General features: G+C 37.9%; 1 protein-coding gene across 2 annotated transcripts in view; it reads left to right on the forward strand.

Annotated features, from left to right (window-relative positions):
• The window catches only part of LOC132101775 (E3 ubiquitin-protein ligase NEDD4-like), a 32090-nt gene that overhangs the window by 9831 nt on the left and 1635 nt on the right, over window positions 1-20624 (forward strand). For both annotated transcript variants that reach the window (XM_059506974.1, XM_059506973.1), the window contains 21 exons: window positions 5068-5118; window positions 5465-5526; window positions 5781-5883; window positions 7138-7301; window positions 9377-9497; window positions 9592-9744; window positions 10686-10757; window positions 11124-11243; window positions 12024-12239; window positions 12374-12451; window positions 12570-12624; window positions 13101-13159; window positions 13405-13470; window positions 17683-17912; window positions 18852-18973; window positions 19122-19192; window positions 19473-19568; window positions 19771-19844; window positions 19941-20001; window positions 20077-20136; window positions 20209-20316. In XM_059506974.1, the coding sequence (XP_059362957.1) occupies window positions 5068-5118; window positions 5465-5526; window positions 5781-5883; window positions 7138-7301; window positions 9377-9497; window positions 9592-9744; window positions 10686-10757; window positions 11124-11243; window positions 12024-12239; window positions 12374-12451; window positions 12570-12624; window positions 13101-13159; window positions 13405-13470; window positions 17683-17912; window positions 18852-18973; window positions 19122-19192; window positions 19473-19568; window positions 19771-19844; window positions 19941-20001; window positions 20077-20136; window positions 20209-20316 (2142 nt within the window). The remainder of the gene's footprint in view (window positions 1-5067; window positions 5119-5464; window positions 5527-5780; window positions 5884-7137; window positions 7302-9376; window positions 9498-9591; window positions 9745-10685; window positions 10758-11123; window positions 11244-12023; window positions 12240-12373; window positions 12452-12569; window positions 12625-13100; window positions 13160-13404; window positions 13471-17682; window positions 17913-18851; window positions 18974-19121; window positions 19193-19472; window positions 19569-19770; window positions 19845-19940; window positions 20002-20076; window positions 20137-20208; window positions 20317-20624) is intronic.

The following is a 20624-nucleotide window of genomic DNA, read 5'->3' on the forward strand; positions in this document are numbered from 1 at the left end:
AGGCAGGTTGGCCACTTTAAAAATGCATTGTTAATAAACCAGTTGCTTACATGCATATTACATTTGCATGCACCTTGCATTTTAGAGGCTTTTCCAGTTTTTAATAGTTTGTTAACACTCTGGGGGATCAATGTATGTATTTAACTCTGGAATAATTATAGACCGTGGTCCCTAAGCCTTCCCCCAGCCCTAGGTCTATAAATACACCACTTCGAAAATACTCTGCTTGACTCCAGTTAGTCTGGTCGTGTACCACGCTGGAGAGCTTTTAGGATTCAACATGATATGCAGGGGCTGCACATGGCTGTCTGTCAGCTGTTGGGCCAAAGGTCAGCTGATGGGGGAGAGGATGAGTGTCAGGGAGACGGGGGCCAAACCACGCAGGCCCTTTGCAATAAAGGATAACATGTTCGCTGCCCAGCGGGTGTTCGCTTAGCCTTGGTATGTTTTCAGAGCATCAGGTGTCTCGCTCACTGCACTTATTTCATTTGCACTCACTCTGTTCGTCTCTGATTTAACAGTGTGTTAGAAAAAGGTTGCACAAGCAATTAACAGCGCTGTTACCTTTACTGCTGCTGCACTCTTATGTGATCTAATCTAAATACAAGGCTCTCATTTCAGCATGCTGGTTGTTTGTCCATCTCAAACACATGGACATATTGTTCTTCTCATAGCTCATTCAAATGTTTAGAGAGTGCATCAGGTAAATGGCTGCAAAAGAAAGACAATACAATACAATATCATTCCGCTCCAAAGCTGCATGCAATATTCTGCACTAAAGTAAGTTATTGTGGATCTTGCATAACATAATGAGGGTCCAGGACTCTTCCTGGTACCACTTTTCCAATGAAATGGAGCTGGTGCTCAGCCAGGGGATCTGAAACCTCTCCGAGTAATTTGATTCAGTGTGTTATGTTATGAGCTGCTTTTGAATCAACAGTGAGATGGTATCTACACATAAGAAATGCAACTCCTAGCAAACATCTTTCGAGTCTGAGCTCCCCGGTTCTTTAAAACAATCTTCAATGCAATGACACAGCTGCTTCAAACATTCTTCAAATTATTATTATTTGTTATTTACTAATGATATATTAGAATGTGTATATACTGGCAATATATACAAATAATAAAATAAAGGAAAAATTATGAAATTTATTAAAATAGTTAAAATAATGAACTTCGGTAATTCCAGAATATTGATTTATTCATTTATTTGTTTATTACTGAGTATTAGCAACTTCATAGCAATTCGTTCTTTACGTAAATGAACAAATATTTAAATATTTATGGCTTTTTAAGATTGAATTAATTTCCTCACCTTCATCAGGTCAGTTTAAAAAAGTATAAGTAAAATAAATAACTAAATGAAAATGACTAACTCTAGAATATCAATATATTATTTCTACTTCATATATATATATATAAATATATCAAACTGTTTTTTGGAATAAATTAATTTAAAAAATATGATGTCAGAGTTCATTTTCAGTTTTAGCTGTTTTAGCTTACTTAACTGCTTTTGTTTTCTTATTCTACATTATTTCAAGTCATCTTGCAGTCCCCAGGTTGAGAGTCACATGAAGGATAAAGTAGTTATGTGTGTAATTTATTTGCTCGTGTTCAGAAAGCTGACACAATCCTGTCTCCAGGAGTTTTCTGCTGTAGAAATGCATAGAGCAGGTCCAGATTATGTCTCTGGGTTAACTGTAGATCACGGTTCTTCTGTTTCCGCTCAAGGACACTGTCACACCTTGTGCTCACTGATGGGAACGGTTAACACATGACTGTGTGACCCTGCCAGAGGTCAATACAAACTGCACTCAGCAGCGCTCCTAAAGAGCTGTCAGATGTGTGTGTGTGTGTGTGTGTGTGTGTGTGTGTGTGTGAGAGTGCCGGGGGGTTGTTAGTGTGTGAATGTGTTGTTTTTCCACAGCACTTTCTGTGCTTGATTAGCTCTTATCAGTCAAATAGTCTCTCCTCCACAGTGCTTGAAAACCTCATGGATTTATGAAAATAATTAAATCTCTCTCTGTTGCAGCTGCTTGATTGATACTTACTTTTGTGTAATACTTCTCACTATGATGTATTCGTTTGGGGGGAAAAAATCTTTACTCGAAATGCAACAAACCCCTTGTAGTCCTATAGCTTCTCTAAAGCATCTCCTGGAAGATCTTTGTTCAGTAGCGTTTAGATATGATGTGATGCTGAGGAAATGTTTAGCAGTATTAAACCCACAGTCACGCTCCTCTTGTAGCAGAAAATGGTTCACTTTGAGCCTCCTTCATTAAGTTTCTTCAAACGTCTGGCATCATTTACTGTTTTCCTTCTCATTACCGCAGCAGACAGGACTGATTGTTTACAGATAGTTTGACAACAGTTTTCCATTTTTGTCTGGTTTCAGCATTGATAAAAGTTGAGTTCTTGTCGTAGTTTATGGTAGTACTCCGCTTCTTTATTTGCTCTACTCTCACATACTTTGTCAGTATTCTGCCAGTTCTATAGTATGCTTCACTTTAACACACTGCAGAACTATTAATGCATATTAACAGCTTTCACCTCAGTGGAACATTTCCAGAAGTTTGTTGAGGATTTATAAAGATATTTAATATCATTTTATATACTTTTAACGTATATTATTATATGAATTTTTTTTCTTTTTCTTTTTCTTTCTTTCTTTGTTTCTTTCTTTCTTTGTTTTCTCTTTCTTTCTTTCTATCTTTCTCTCTTTCTCTTTCTTTCTCTCTTTCTCTCTTTCTATTTCTCTTTTTATCTTTCTTTCTTTCTCTCTTTTTCCTATTTTCTTTCTCACTTTTTCCTCCTTTCTTTCTTTCTTTCTTTCTTTCTCTCTTTCTATTTCTTTCTTTCTCTCTTTCTATTTCTCTCTTTTATCTTTCTTTCTTTCTCTTTCTTTCTTTCTCTTTCTTTCTTTCTCTTTCTTTCTCTCTTTCTTTCTTTCTCTCTTTCTATTTCTCTCTTTTTATCTTTCTTTCTTTCTCTCTTTTTCCTATTTTCTTTCTCACTTTTTCTTTCTTTCTTTTCTCTTTCTTTCTCTCTTTCTCTCTTTCTATTTCTCTTTTTATCTTTCTTTCTCTCTCTCTCTCTTTCTTTCTTTCTTTCTTTCTTTCTTTCTTTCTTTCTATTTCTTTCTTTCTTTCTATTTCTCTCTTTTATCTTTCTTTCTTTCTCTCTTTCTTTCTTTCTTTCTTTCTTTCTTTCTTTCTTTCTTTCTATTTCTTTCTTTCTCTCTTTCTATTTCTCTCTTTTTATCTTTCTTTCTTTCTCTCTTTTTCCTCCTTTCTTTCTTTCTTTCTTTCTCACTTTTCCTCCTTTCCTTCTTTCTTATTTTTTTGTTCTTTCTCTCTTTTTTTATTTCTTTTTTTCTTTTTAATTAAATTTATTAACATTTCTGTCTCAATTTGATTTATTTTACATTTAATTTTATTTTACATACATTTTATTTTCATTTTTATTTCATTTTATTTTTATTTTTTTATGTGGGAAATAATATATGTATGTGATATATCTCTCATGCTCAGCAAAAAATAAATGAATAAATACATAAATAAACTACTACTAATAATAATAATGAATTTTATTTATTTATTTATTTATTAGCAGTTTGAAAGAGGGGGACTGACTTTAATTTCGAAGAAGCCTAATAGTTATAAGAAAAAATATAAATAGTTCTATAATATATATATATATATATATATATATATATATATATATATATATATATCGTAATTCCTCAAATAAAAGCCGGGGCCTTTATTTACCTGAACTGCAGAAGGTAACAGGCTTTTATTAGAGGCAGGCCTTTATTTCTAATTCCATCTGTTTGATTAGTAATTGTTTTAAATAACCCGTTTTAAATTAAAAGCGATAGCGTTCCAGTGGACAGAGATCATAACATTAGCACAGAATCAGTTCAGAATCAATCACCAAAAGAATCAGTTCGGTTCAGACGCTCTGTGTGTCGGTCTGCTTCACGCTGAATCACACATGCGCAGTTTCATCAGCTCCTCGGTTCTCGAATCGGACACGTCTGACAGAAACGGTTCTCGGTTCAGTGTACTGGTGATCCGAAAACCGATGCAACCGGTTCTTGACTCGAGAATGAGAAACATATTTATATATATAATGCTAAATACACTATCATAGCCATTATAAAAACTATTTAATATTACATTAACATTTATCTTAATAAAACTCTGTAATTCTGTAGCACCTTGTGTCATATCTAGCTCAATAATATCTAAGATGACACTAACAGTGCTTTCTCCCAAATCACTTTAAGTGCATTGACACGAGGCAAGATATGTGTGTTAGTCATCATCATGACTTTATGAGTGCAGTAAAAACCAGAACGACTCTCTGATAGCAAACAGGTCATTATCTAGGAAGTCATATGCTGTGAGTACTATAGATGGACACGTTTTAGTTTAAGCTCATTCGTTATTTCGTTCTGCCCTCACTACCATGAAACCAAACATCTGACAGCATTTTTAAACACCGAAGGCTTTTACGCCTCATTTAGGTGACTTGGATTTAACTTGTCATATTGTTTCGGTTAGCGCAATGACAGCGTGTATATGAATGTTTTTAAAATGCTCCTAAGTTCAGTATGAAAGCCAGCTGTTAACATGAATAGCGGCAGCTGGAAAAGGTTTTAGGATGGAAATGATTTTGTTCTGAAAACAAACTCTCTCTCTCTTTCACGCTCCCTTTCTCTCTCAGCCTACTTTGACCTTCTCTGTATTTGTGCAGCTCGTTAACAGTCTGAGGGATAGACCACGGAGAAGTCTACCTTTATAAAGCCTTGTTTATATATAACACATGTATTTATATCTCTGTAAACAATGAACGCACTGTACAGTCTCAGATATGGTCACTCACTGTCTTTATACACTAGGGGTGTAACAATATTCAAACCAAAGTTTTTCAAGTTTAGTGTCGTTGCTTCTCTAGTTAAGACTGATCTCAGACAAGCTCAGGTGTTGTTCATTTTTTATGTGTTATGTCCAGTTGACAGGTGTTTTTTCTGTTTTTTTTCTTGATCCTCTGCAGACGAGGGATGACTTCCTCGGACAAGTGGACGTTCCTCTGCACCAAGTCCCCGTGAGTATTTGTATAAGGTTGAAGCTGATGACTTGTATTGTCATTAATGCACATTAAATATAGGTGTTATTTTCAGAAGGTCCACCTCATATGTTTTCAGAGAAGCTCTTGTTTTAACACTGTCACTGTGTATATATGTATGTGTGTGTGTGTGTGTGTGTGTGTGTTGCTTGGCTGAACGATCATAAACATTAGGACTCAAATATATCCATGACACTTGAACACTAGAACTAGAATTTCCTGCATGGGTTATGTGTAATGTATAATGTTTAATTTGAGCAGAATTCATGCTTTATTTATTTAAACTGCTGCTAAAATAATGTGTAATTTTTCTTTATACCTACAGACAGAAAATCCCAACAATGAAAGGCCGTATACTTTCAAGGACTTCCTGTTGCACCCGAGAAGGTTAGCCGGAGATTTAATGCCTGCATGCTTTATTCCCCAAACGTGATGGTTTTTAACCATTCATTGTGCTGTTGTTGTGGATTGACCTTTGACCTGCTATGACATCATGCAACTGTGAGCTGTTTTCATTTCAAATATGTACATGTCAACACTTCTGACACACTTCAGTGGAGTCTTATTTTTAAAACTACGTTTTTTCTTGTAATTTGATGTAGGTCTTTTGTTGATGTGTTTGTTTAACTCTTTCGAGACAGTCACAAGTCAAGGGTGAAAGGTCATCTGCGACTGAAGATGACATACCTGCCCAAAAACAGCGATGCGGAGGACGACCCAGCCGAACAGAACGAGAATCTGGAAGTAAGAATAATGCACACAAACACAAACGTGGGTGACAAACGCAACAGTTTAATTCTAGAATCAAAGAATGTTCTCTGAAAAAACTAGAACGAGTTAAAGTTTCAGATTTAACGTGGCCTATCTGGTATGGTTTGTCTGTAAGATGCATCTTTACTGATGTAGTTTGCAGCAGCGCCTTCTTCAAGTATTTGTGTTGAATGGAGAGGCCATGAAAACATTTTATATTCCTCCATCTGCACTTTCTATTGTGGCCTGTCCTTGAATGAGAAGTGCTATGTTTCTCTATTCTGCTTTATTCACAAAGATTTTCACACATTGAAACCTTAGCTCTGGGTTTATTCCTTAGCAGAATGACAGATTTATATGTCCTTAAAGAGAGAAGAACAGGAATTATGATTGTTGGTTACATTTTTATATATTTGTGGAAGATGTATTTTATTTGTATTCAATTCTGTTTAGTTCAGTTATTCAAACACCACTGTTACTATAGTTATATTTATTGCTAGTACATTAAATATACATTTGGCACTTTTTTCCTGGGAAATGTTATTTAAGATATTAACTTTAAGGTCAGGATTATTTTATTTTATTTTATTTATAATTTTATCTAGGGTTATTATAGTTGACTAAAACTAAAATCATAATTTTTTTTTACTGAAATTAAACAATCAATTGAAATTATATATATATATTTCAAATTTAAACTTAAAACTTGAAACCTTAAACAGATTAAAAAAAAAAAAAAAAATATATATATATATATATATATATATATATATATATATATATATATATATATATATATATAATATTATGATTGATGCATGTGTTTTTTTTTTATAGCATTGCGTGTCATTTGGTTTCAAGATAAAAAGCCTTCAGGAAACAAATGACATTTGTTTGGTGCTTAAACAAAGGTGTTATATTTATACACAAGAACGTTAATATAGAACCAGCAGAGTCACTGTGTACTTTTCCAGCCGCTCTCTTTGTACGAGAGATACAGGCCTGATTTCATATGTCCAAAATTCACTCACAAGTGCTGCCAGCATTAGATTAATTAGAGCTTAATCGTTCCTGAATGCACTGTCCTGGTCAATCCGGTCTGGACTGCTCAAGATGGGTTGTTATGTGAAGTTTGTGAACCATACAGTCAATTTGCATGTAAAGTACCATAAGATAAAACAAACAGACATGAGTTTCCCATTGAATTGCATGCAGCCCTGTGTTTTAATACTGCTTTCTGTCTTGTAGCCTGGTTGGGAGTTTTTGGAGTCTCCTGAATTGTGCGGTTCTCACCATCCTCACCAGCTGCCTGCGCTGCCCCCTGGCTGGGAGGAGAGGCAGGACAACCTGGGAAGAACCTACTACGTCAACCACGAGAGCAGGACCACGCAGTGGCACAGACCCACCATCCAGTAACCATCACCCACTTTAACAAACACTAGAAACATGCAGACACATGCTTTTTAGCTTTTTTATTTGTTATTTTATGTAGTTTATTTATACTTTCTTTCATTTGATCATTAATTAATCTCTGCCATCTTTATTTTAACTTTAGCACTCACTATTCTAATTCTATTCTTAAAAAAAAATAAAAAATCATTTTGTATTCTATTTTCTTTTCATTTATTATACAATTAAATAAAAAAGACCTTTATCACTAGCTTGCTCTATTCTTTTTCTATTCTATGTTTTCTTTTTATTTATTATATTATTTAAAAGCCCTTGGTATGTGTACTGTGTTAAGCTAACTGAGACTTGTTATAGCACTTGTATATCATTGCTCTTTTTTTGTTTTGATTGCTTCCACTGTCCTCATTTGTAAGTCGCTTTGGATAAATTGTAAATGTAAATCATTCATCACATTTTTCACTTGTTTTTTTTTTTTCGTGGAAACTGGCATGGCACGAAATTTTAAATTATAAATAAAACATTTAAATGTTGCTAGAGTCATGTATGTGCATTACAGTTTACAATAATTGCATTTAAATCTGTTTAGCACATCAAATATACATACATACATACAGTACAGACCAAAAGTTTGGCCTTCTCAATCAAAGAGTTTTCTTTATTTTCATGACTATGAAAATTGTAGATTCACACTGAAGGCATCAAAACTATGAATTAACACATGTGGAATTATATACATAAGAAAAAAGTGTGAAACAACTGAAAATATGTCATATTGTGGGTTCTTCAAAGTAGCCACCTTTTGCTTTGATTACTGCTTTGCACACTCTTGGCTTTCTCTTGATGAGCTTCAAGAGGTAGTCACCTGAAATGGTCTTCCAACAGTCTTGAAGGAGTTCCCCGAGAGATGCTTAGCACTTGTTGGCCCTTTTGCCTTCTGTCTGAGGTCCAGCTCACCCCTAAACCATCTCGATTGGGTTCAGGTCCGGTGACTGTGGAGGCCAGGTCATCTGGCGCAGCACCCCATCACTCTCCTTCTTGCTCAAATAGCCCTCGATGCCTTCAGTGTGACTCTACAATTTTCATAGTCATGAAAATAAAGACAACTCTTTGAATGAGAAGGTGTGTCCAAACTTTTGCTCTGTACTGTATATACACTATACTGTATATTTTTTTTTATATACTATATATATATATATTGCACTTTGACTGAGAAACAAGAAGCCATTAAGACATTACCTGTATTTTTTTTTATTTAGTTCAGTTTATATATATATATATATATATATATATATATAATTTTTTATTTGTTTTTAATATTTTGTTTTGTTCTTTAATTTTGTTTTCTTTTTATAAAATGTTTATTTTTTGCTTTGTGTACATATATTTTTTTTGTTTTATACGTTTTTTTATATTTATTTTTGTCAATATATTTTATATATTTTGGTCTTATTTTTAGTATTAAAAAAAAAAATTCTCATTTATTTTTTTTTCTCTTTCACCATGTATATATAATATATAATTTTATAATACAATTTGTAAAAAATCATATAAAACAAAATGAAAAAATGAGTTTTCACAACCAGGTTATAAATGCATCATTCAGAGCATCTAAATAAAGGTTGTTGTTTTTTTGTGGTACCACTGTAAAGTTTCATTTTTGTCTTTATTTGATTTTATATTTATTTTTTTTTATGTTTATTCATTTGTATTTTATTTAATTTTATGTATTTATGTATTTATTTATTTATTTTCATTCACTTTGTATTATATTATTAAAGGTTGTCACATTATTATATAAAAGGTATTTTTAGAAATCATAACCAGGGTATAAACAAGTCATTTAGGGCCTCTAAATCCTCAGGTTTTTGTGACAATATGTATTTGTTTTCTTTAGATTTTAAGGAAGAAAACAGCAAAAACACAAAACTGTACTGTAGTCAGATATCCTGTAATAGCTAAGACAGGATGCTTGTTTCCTTCCTCTGCTCTGCTGGTCAGCAGCGCTCTCACCTGCTTCATTTGAGTCTTCTGGGTCATTTGAAGCACTGAAGTGTGTGTGTTTTGTCCTGATTTACAGGGACAGTCAAAGAGACATTGAACAGAGACAAGATACACACAGCGAGTCCCAGCGGGCGTTCCTCACACGCAGACAAATATCAGAGCATGACGAGAACCACGAGCACAGAGAGTCACCTGAGGTACTCACACACACACACACACACACGCTTCTGTGATCTCTGCGAAACTCCTGGACAAACGACACACTTTCACATCTGTGTGTGTGTTTTGTAGAGCTGGGAGATCATAACGGCAGATGAGTCCACGCTTTATAACAGCCCCACCGAGCGCTCTCCGCCGCCCCCCCACTCCCCGATGGAGCTCACGGGATTCTGTGAGGAGTTCAACAGACTACAGACCACAAACGACAGACGCACGTCCCTCACGGTCAGTCCACACACTCACACACACACACTCATGAATCAAAGCAGTGAAGTCTTAGACGAGTGAGTATAATACAGACATTATTACTTTTATTCAGTAAGAAGGCATTAAATTAATCAACAGTGACAGACATTTATAACGTTGCAAAGATTTCTAGATAAAAAAAACTTTCTTTTGAACTTTTTATCAGTTTCCACAAAAATATGAAGTACCACAACTGTTTTCAACATTGATAATAATCAGTAATGTTTCTTGAGCATTTTTTAAAGATCATGTGACACTGAAGACTGGAGTTATGATGCTGAAAATACATCTTTGAATCAATAGAATAAATTACATTTGAACAGATATTCACTTAGAAAACACTTATTTTAAATCACAATAATATTTCACTATTTTTACTGTATTTTTAGTTAAATAAATGCAGCCGAAGAGACTTTTGCTTTCAAAAACATTGAAAAATCTTACCAAGCCCAAACTTTTTAACAGCAGTGTAAGTGACACAAACGATTCAAATCAAAGTCATTCTAATGATCTACAGCAACTCTTGCAGACATTTATGCAAGATCCCAAATTTAAATGTGGTGACGTATAAAGAATATTCCTTACATTAAGCCATCGATATGAAAATCACAATGTGTATTGTTGTTTCTGTGGAGACTGATTCATTTGATTGATTCACATTGCTCCAAGTGAAACATTGACTATATACATAATTTAGAATAACCTCAAGTGCCTTATTGCCAAGTTTTGTTCTTTCACAAGTATATCTGATATTTAAATTAACACTGATACACACAGTTTTTTTTATTTTAGCAAAGCACTGTATCGACCAATCAGCATCCAGAACCAAAACATTCCGTTTTTTGCTTGTTACATTGTAACATTTAAAACAGATGCAATATAAACAATATATAACTGAGTGTGTCTTGTGTTTTCTTTAGCCGCAGGGTCACGGCAGCCGCAGAGGAAGTGGACAGACCCAAACGGTGGAAGAGCATCCTGTTCACCCCGTGGTGAGAGCATTACAGCATTCACACATATACTTTATGTGTGAGTCCACACCGAGCCCTCGCGGTGTGCTCTAGTTTTGAAAAAATATGTTTTTTTTTTCTCAGTCTCTCAGTGCATGATGTGTAATCTTAGCTGCCCTAGATTTCCCAGCATGCCCCGAACCTCGCAATACATCACCTCAGCTGCAGCTCGGCTCACATCTGGTCCCAGAGGACAGTGTGTTTGAGAGCCGAGCCACTAACTGATGGCTATTTGTGAACCAAACGGACGATCTGTAATGGATTGTTTCCGTTTCTGCTCTCCTCGTTTCACCCCTCTCTGCATTCTGTTTCGTTACTCACTTTGTCATTGTCTGTTCTTCCCTGTAGCTATTACCCATCGCTGGCGGGCTGCCTCCGGGATGGGAGGAGAAGCAGGACAGTAAAGGGAGAATTTATTATGTCAATCACAACAGCAGGATTACAACCTGGACACGACCGCTCGTTCAGGTACGTCTCAGTCCTGAGTGAAAAAAACTTGCTCTAGAGAAAGCTCTATAAGCATTTGGTGAAGAATTTTCTTTTTCATATATATTTTATATTATATATTTTTTTTATTATATTTTTTATATTTAAATCTTATTTTAGATATTTTTTATATGAGATATATAAATATGTATTAATATATTTTTTTTTAAATATATATATTTTTTAGTGGTGAAATCACAAGTTATAATATTATAACTTATATAATATAATATTTTATAGGCTGAACAATTAATTTGTTAGGCTGCACAATATAATTACAACAGCAGCAACAACAAAATATATTTATTTATTTATTCATTATTATTATTATATAGTCATACTGATATATCAATCATAAATTTTTCAGCCAAGATCACATTAATAAAAATAATAATAATTGTTATTATCATTGAGTTACATGCTTGCTGTGCTTTTTTGTACAGATGCACAATTTGGCCAAAAATGTTGTGATTTTTTTATATCTTTAATATTTATTTATTATTATTTTTTTTTACAATAATTGTAAAAAAGTTTAACTAACAATAACTAAAAATTACTATAGTAATATTTAACTGTAAAAAAAATAATATAATAATAATAATATTAATAACAATAATCATCATCGTGATAATTTCTTTATATTACAGTCCAACTTTTTGTGAATTTCTTCATTTTCAAACATTAAACCATCATGCAGTCCTAATTTATGGCGGGATAGCAGCTCGTCCCTCAGACCGCTGACCTTTGACCTGTGTATTACAGCTCATACAGCCGTCCTCTGAGGCCGCAGCAGCAGCAGCAGCGGCGGTGAGTCCCACAATCCTCGCTCCGCCACTACTGTCCCCAGATCTGTCCCCACAGCACACACTCGCTCACTCACCGGAGCACACAGGCCTGATGCCGGCCGGCTGGGAGGTGCGCAGCACTTCGAATGGACGACCCTTCTTCATAGACCACAACACTAAGACCACCACATGGGTAAGACAAGACATGATGCTGCATCGTGGTAATGCCATGGTATATAACCAGTGTTTGCTTTGATTGCACCATTGTTCACACTGATATGTACTCTGCTTCCTGTGTTTGCCATGTAATTTCCTGTTCTATCACAGGATGACCCCCGGCTGAAGGTTCCTGTGCACATAAGGAGAAGAGTTTCCCTTGACCCCACTGACCTCGGCCCACTGCCGGTAAGACGGGTGATGTCACCACTGATGTCATAATCAGATAATGAGGTCATGATTTTAATGACATGCCGTTCAGGACAAAGGGTGAAAAGGTGTGTGTGTGTGTGTGTGTCTTCTGTAGCCTGGTTGGGAGGAGCGAGTACATAGTGATGGCAGAATCTTTTACATCGATCACAGTAAGTGGCACATTAATAACCATGCCGATCTAAAAATCTTCTAGGATTCTGTACCATTCTTCTAGGGATCATATGGATATATATTTTTTTTTGATATTCAAAATATTATTCTTTTTTACAAATATTTTATATTATGTTTATAAACTTATTTTAACAAGTCATCTTCCATTTTTTACTAATTGTTTTATTATTATTATTGTTGTTAATTTGAATAAAAAAATTCTAAAAATTGATTATTAAGAACTTTAGTTGTTATTATTATTATTATTATATTTATTTGTATTTTTCATTAATTTGTATTTCTTTTAATGTGTTATATTTTTTTTAATTTTATAACCATTATTTTATTTTATTTATACCTTTTATATACTCATTTTTTATTTATTTATTTATTTTTTTTTTTTATTTTTTTATATTTTATATGTTTTATATGTACTTTTTAATTTTTATTTATGCAAATTTTATTCATTTTTTAGACACAAAAGTCACACAGTGGGAGGATCCAAGACTACAGAGTTCAGCCATCACTGGTCCAGTAAGTGCTGCTCCGTTTCTGTTAAAGGTCCTGTACAGTCAGGGCTTGAAGGACGAGCCATATCTTTGTCATATCTAGTTTCTAAAAGCCTGTAACCCTGTACGTTTCTTCCCATTGATTTCCTGTAAGGGGTTTGTGTGTGTCACGAGAGAACGGCAAGGTTATATTTGTCCAGGATGAGTTGAATGATCTCTGTCAGGTCAGGAGGATTATTGGTGAACTGAGTGTGTTTTGCTTTATTTCAGGCCGTGCCTTACTCCAGAGACTATAAACAGAAGTATGATTACTTCCGCAAGAAACTCAAGAAACCAGTACGTCACTCTCCTTCTTGAGCTTTTAGTTTTTTTTCTGTCCCATTAAGATCTCAACATCTTTGTGGTTCATCAAAGAGCAGAATTTTTAACCTAGTTTGTTCAAGTCACTATAGATATAATAATAATAAATGTATTTATTTAGATGGTTTGGTGTGCTTGTTTGTATAGCCACACAATTAGGCTAAATGTATTATTATTATTATTATCATTACTACTACTAAATTATTCTGATGATTATTACTAAATGGATTATACAAAATACTTTATACATAAACATTATACATAAATATAAATATTACTAAATAAAGTATACAAAATAAAGGGTTCATATCTTAATATTTCACTGCAAATAAAATAAAATGTAATATTTATAATAAAAATAATAATAATAAGAATAATTTTTATAAACATGAAAATCAAAAGTGGCCCTATTTATATTTTGAATAAACATTACTGGTCTTATTTTTTTTAGTTGATCAGTGCACATGATTTTAAAAGCATAAATTGTTGGTTTTTATAATCTTTTCATGAAAAACGTCTCTAGGTTACAAATGTAACCCTAGTTCCTCGAAGGAACGAAACGCTGCGTCAAGCGCTTTGGGGAAACGCCTTTGGCAAGATCATCTTTGAATATTGTGTGGAATCTGTCCAACGGAAGAGCGTGACGTCACAGGCAGGGTGATGTAGCGACCAGGAAGCTATAAAGGCACGTGCCACGCAGCTGGCTTCAGCTTCGAGTAGGGAAGCAAGCGCGGCAGGGGTGCCGGGAGTATGGCTCTGCAACACAGCGTCTCATTCCTTCGAGGAACTAGGGTTACATTCGTAACCTAGAGACGTTCCTCTTCAGGAACTCGAGCTGCGTCAAGCGCTTTGGGGAACGATGTGTCAACGCTGCCAGACTACCAATCCCCTGCCTTGTGTGTATCCGAAGAGCACAGCTAAGGCAAGAGGACAGAAGAGCCAGGAGCGGCTCGCATATCGAGATTGTAAAATCTGGCAAATGTAGAGGGCGTGGACCATCCCGCAGCGTTGCAGATGTCCAAGAGGGACACACCTGCTAGAAAGGCCTTAGAGGCAGCCATACCCCGAGCCTTGGCTCCCAAAGGAAGGGGAAGACCAGAGGACTCATAGGAGACGTTGATAGCCTCGACTATCCAACGACTAAGGGTCTGCTTAGAGGCAGGGGAACCCTTTTTAGGAGGAACGTAGCAAACAAGCAATTAGTCAGATTTTCTCCACAGGGCAGCTCTGTGGATGTATGCGTCAAGTACTCGCACTGGACACATACAATTTAGCTTCTCCTGGTCTGGCTCCCAAAAGGGAGGAGGGCAGAAGGCCTGCAGTACTAGAGGCTGTGGCGTAACAGAGGGAACTTTGGGAACATAACCCGCTCGAGGGTATAAGAATGCTTTGGCCATACCAGGGGCAAAGTCTAAGTAGGTAGGGGCCACCGAGAGGGCCTGAAGGTCTCCAACTCTCTTTAGAGACATAATCGCCAGTAACAGGGCAGTCTTAAGGGTCAGATGTCTATCTGATATATCTTGAATTGGCTCGAATGGAGTTTTACAGAGAGACTACGGGAATACGGGACCGTATTGGAGGTCTCAGCCTCAGTGCACCATGGAGGAAACGCGTAACTAGGGGGTGTCTACCCACTGACTGACCATTGAAAGGGATGTGGTAAGCAGCTATGGCCGCCACGTACACCTTTAAGGTAGAGTGAGTTAACCCCGCAGAGAGCCTAGCTTGGAAAAACTCAAGAACTGTACCAACTGGGCAGTTAACAGGGTCAAGCTGGCGGTCTCTGCACCATGAGGTGAAGAGTTTCCACCTCAGGGCGTACAGTTTCCTCGTAGAGGGAGCTCTGGATTGGAGGAGGGTCTCAACAACCTCAGTTGAGAGACTGGAAGCTATGAACTGTGCCCCCTCAGGGGCCACACCCATAAATTCCACAGCTCCGGGCAAGGGTGGATTATTTTGCCCTGCGCCTGAGAGAGTAGATCTGTCCTGATCGGAATCTCCCATGGAGAGCCGTCGAGGAGAGAGACCAGATCTGCGAACCATACTCGGCCTGGCCAGAACGGGGCTACTAGCAACAGACGGACCCCGTCCTGGCGTACTCTCGCCAGAACTCCCGGGAGCAGAGCAATGGGGGGAAAGGCGTACAGACGAAGCCTCGGGCAGGTCTGTGACATGGCATCTAGTCCCAGTGGAGCTGGGTGAACTAGAGAGAACCAGAGGGGACATTGCAATGTCTCTTGAGTCGCGAAGAGGTCCACCTGAGCTTTGCCAAATATCTGCCATATCTGCTCCACCACCTCGGGGTGAAGCATCCATTCCCCGGGCCTCGGCCCCTGTCTCGACAGCATGTCTGCTCCCACATTCAATCTCCCAGGAATATATACTGCTCTTAACGAGAGGAGTTTGCCCTGGGACCACAGGAGGATCTGGTATACCAGCTTGTATAAGGGGCGTGAACGCAGACCTCCCTGGTGATTGATATAAGAGACCACCGATGTGTTGTCGGTGCACACCAACAAATGACGGCCTCTCAGGTCTGGGAGGAAATATTTCAATGCTCGATACACTGCTAGCATTTCTAGACAATTGATGTGCCATGTCAGATGGCGACCGCTCCACAGACCCCGGGCAGGGTGGCCACTCATGACCGCACCCCAACCGGTGAGGGACGCGTCTGTCGCTAGCGTTACACGGTGACTAAGAGCTCCCAACACCGGGCCCTGATTCAAGAACCAAGGTTTCTTCTATATGTCTAAGGCACGAAGGCATTGCCGCGTGACCTTGATAGTTCGTAATGGATTTCCCCTCGGGGAAACCTCTTGGTCTTGAGCCACCACTGCAGGGGTCTCATGTGCAGGAGGCCAAAAGGTATTACGTTGGACGCAGCTGCCATGAGCCCTAACAGTCTCTGAAACTGCTTGACAGTGAGTGACTGGCCTTCTCTGACTCTCTTGACTGAGGAAAGTATTGACTCGATCCGAGCAGGAGACATACGTGCCTGCTTCGTGGTCGAATCCCACACTACGCCTAGATAGGTGGTTCTCTGAACTGGAGAAAGTACACTCTTCTTGGTGTTCAGTCTCAAACCCAGCTCCCCCATATGGGCGAGAACGACATCTCGATGTCGAACTGCCATCTGCTCTGATTGAGCTAAAATCAACCAATCGTTGATATAGTTCAGAATACGGATGCCCTACGTACGGAGGGGTACCAGAGCCGCATCGATTTTTAATTTATCAACTGCACTAGTAACCACCTCCAACAGATCCTCATACTGGGGCGATAGGGGTTGCGAATCTTTACTAATAGTCTCCACATCCACCTCATCAGACGAAGAGAGGTGGAGTGTCGACCCCTCGCCCTGGGGGGAAGAAACCGACGAGCGTGCTTCCGAACCCAGGGTTTGGGCGCCGGATCTGGCAGATGAGGAAGGAGATAAGGACTGGCCCGTCTCCATACCCTCCACCAGATCCACCTGCGAACCCCACGAGTGCAGCAGCCGCTCTGCCTCGGCAGAAGCGGTGCCAGAACCGCGGGGAACACTGGCGAAGGCTCCCTCCTCGAAGAGAGCCCTCCGGGATTGAAGCGTCCGCATCGGCAATCGTTCACAATGCGGACAGTCCCTCGAGACCCGACTCAGCGTGCTTCGATCCAAGACAAACCACGCATAAACTGTGTGTATCCCCACCCGCGATGTAGCGTGGGCAGGGAGAAACACACAATCTATAACGCGATCTGGATTCGCCCTTCATATGTCTGGTCTTAGCTTTGCTCTTAGGCATTATGTTGCTTTATTGGGACAGACAACAATAAATAAGACTCACAAGACAGACTTTAGACATGCACATACAGAGCGCTTGCTGAAAGACGCGAAGCTGAAGCCAGCTGCGTGGCACGTGCCTTTATTGCTTCCTGGTCGCTACGTCACCCCGCCTGTGACGTCACGCTCTTCCATTGGACAGATTGCACACGATATTCAGAGTTGATCTTGCCAAAGGCGTTTCCCCAAAGCGCTTGACGCAGCTCGAGTTTCTGAAGAGGAACTATTCTTGAATCCGTTTTTATTCTATGTGGGCGGGGAAAATATATTAACTAGTTCTAATTTGATCATCCAATATGTATGATCCAGTCAAATCCTGATGGATAACTAAATATAAAATCAAAATCATTCTTTTCTTGGGTGTCCAGGCTGACATCCCGAACCGTTTTGAGTTGAATGTGAGACGAAACGCTGTTCTGGAGGACTCGTACAGACGCATTCTGTCCGTCAAACGTTCGGATCTGCTGAAGGCCCGCCTCTGGGTGGAGTTTGAGGGGGAGAAGGGGCTGGACTATGGGGGCGTAGCCAGGGAATGGTTCTTTCTGATCTCCAAGGAAATGTTCAACCCGTATTATGGGCTGTTTGAGTATTCTGCTACGTGAGTGATCCAGCTTTATATTTCCTTCAGTCAGTCAATTGTGTCTTTAAATACATTCTTGTGTGTTGTGGGTCTCGAGGTGGTTTTGATGGTTTTTCCCCATCCCAACTCCATCTCATGTTTTAAAATGAAAACTTCTATTTGTGATTGGTTTTCGGTCCTTTGTTTTAAACTATACATACATGCATGATGCTGTTTTGTTTCTAATTGTTTAAGCAACTTAATTAAATATGTATGCTTTATAAACATTCATTTAAACATGATGCACTTTTTTCAAAGGTTGATGTGTCATTTTATTGCTTTGGAGAAACGCGCATTAGTAATATTTGCTCGATGCACGCACTTGTTACCTCAGGAGAAAACTGAAATTATGCCTTTTAAATTCATATATAATTCAAATATTGATAATATTTGTGACCTTGGAGCACAAAAGCAGTCTTAAGTCTCTGGAGTATATTTGTAGCTATAGCCAAAAATACATTGTATGGGTCAAAATTATACACTTTTCTTTTATGCCAAAAATCATTAGGATATTAGGTAAAGATCATGTTCCAGAAAGATGTTTTGTAAATTTCCTACCGTAAATATATCAAAACTTAATTTTTGATTAGTAATATGCATTGCTAAGAACTTCATTTGAACAACTTTAAAGATGATTCTTTCAATATTTCGATTTTTTTTGCACCCTCAGATTCTAGATTTTCAAATAGTTGCATCTCAGACAAATATTGTCCGATCATAACAAACATGCATCAATGGAAAGATTATTAATTCAGCTTTCAGATGATGCATAATTGTAAATTTCAAGAAATGTTTTGTGCTCCAGAGTCACATTTAAATAGAAAATTCTAATTTAGTTTCTTGGGCATTTTGACTGTCCTACTAAGAACATGCTAGAATCTTTCAGAAAGTTTTTAAGATGCTGTACGAATATTGCAGGGATAACTACACCCTACAGATCAACCCCAACTCAGGTCTGTGCAACGAGGATCATCTGTCCTACTTTAAGTTCATCGGCCGAGTGGCTGGAATGGCCGTTTATCACGGGAAGCTGTTGGATGGTGAGTAACCTGTCAATAACTGTGTTTGACTTCATCTGTAGACACACTGCACGCAATCAGACTGATTTACTAAAGGCAACAAATGTCTAAATGTAACTACAGTGATAATTCTGTCATTCTTTACTCTTAAATGATTTTGCCTGCACAGCATTCTTCATCCGGCCCTTCTACAAGATGATGCTGCAGAAGCCAATCACATTACAGGATATGGAGTCAGTGGTGAGTGACAGGCACCTCAACAAATCAGCTTTAAATGTCGCTTTAGCACTTTTTCAGAGAGAGAAAGAACATACTACCACACTACCTACAAAATAGCTGAATACTTCTATGTATAATGTGCAGAGTGAAAAAAAAAATGCTTCTGGGTAATAAGTAAGAAGTGTAAGTTATATTTTAACACAGTTTGAGTGCTGTTAACAGTAATGGTGTGCTTAATGTCCCATGGAGCTCTAGTTCAGTCATCATTAAGAGTATGTTGTTTCTGGTCGTGTAATTTCAGGACAGTGAGTACTTCAACTCGCTGCGCTGGATCTTGGAGAACGACCCCACAGATCTGGACCTCAGGTTCACCATCGACGAGGAGCTCTTTGGACAGGTGATCTGTTCTGCTTTACACTCTATACACCCCTTGAAGCATTTGTTTTACATACCAAGACGCTTTGTGCGAGGAACAGACTGGAACAGGAACAGAATTAGATGAACCATTGCTGTAAAAGATCTGTAAATTAAGTCCTCCATGTGTCCTAAAGATATGTTTGGTGTATGTTGATGTGATATCGATTCGATCTCGTCCACAGACGCACCAGCATGAGCTGAAACCAGGAGGTGCTGATATTGTGATCAATGACCACAACAAAAAGGAGTATATTCAGTATGTTTTACCGCCCTCTAGTGGCACACACATGAATGTCACCGAGACACTGTTCACATGAGACGGGCTTCAAGATGTTATGGTGTTTCTTTGCAGTCTGGTGATGCAGTGGAGGTTTGTGGATCGGATCCAGAGACAGATGACGGCCTTCAAGGAGGTACAGACCCTCGTTCAGTCGGTTTGGGTCACCACCGGCCTTCCAGAGTTTGACTGACTTGTGTTTTATCTGCAGGGTTTCTACGAGCTGATTCCTCAGGACCTGATCAAGATCTTTGATGAAAACGAGCTGGAGGTGAGCCCGTCTGCTTTACGCTGTCTGTAACTTCCCTCTCAAGACTCTGCTGAACGTCTCTGTGTTCCTCAGCTGCTGATGTGTGGTTTAGGAGATGTGGACGTTAACGACTGGAGAGAAAACACCAAATATAAAAATGGATACAACCCAAATCACCCCGTCATCATCTGGTTCTGGAAGGTCCGGTTTGATCCCCGACATGTTTTTATTATTATTATTGTTATTAAAAATCATATCATATCTGCTTTTGTTCAAATCTAATTTGGCTTAAAGCAATTATAAAAACAAGAATATTTACATAATATGGTTATTAGGCTGTATTCCTTTGCATTACAGCTGTGTTTTTTTTTTCTTTTTTTTTTTTTATAATAGCTTGTAGAAATTCACTAAAACAACATAGTTCCTCTAATTATAAAAGAAAATCGGATATATTTTATTTGTTATTTTAGTTTTTATTTTCACACGCACACACACACACACACACACAC

The sequence above is a fragment of the Carassius carassius genome, chromosome 23 (assembly GCF_963082965.1).
Source record: "Carassius carassius chromosome 23, fCarCar2.1, whole genome shotgun sequence".
In the NCBI taxonomy this organism is placed as follows: domain Eukaryota; kingdom Metazoa; phylum Chordata; class Actinopteri; order Cypriniformes; family Cyprinidae; genus Carassius; species Carassius carassius.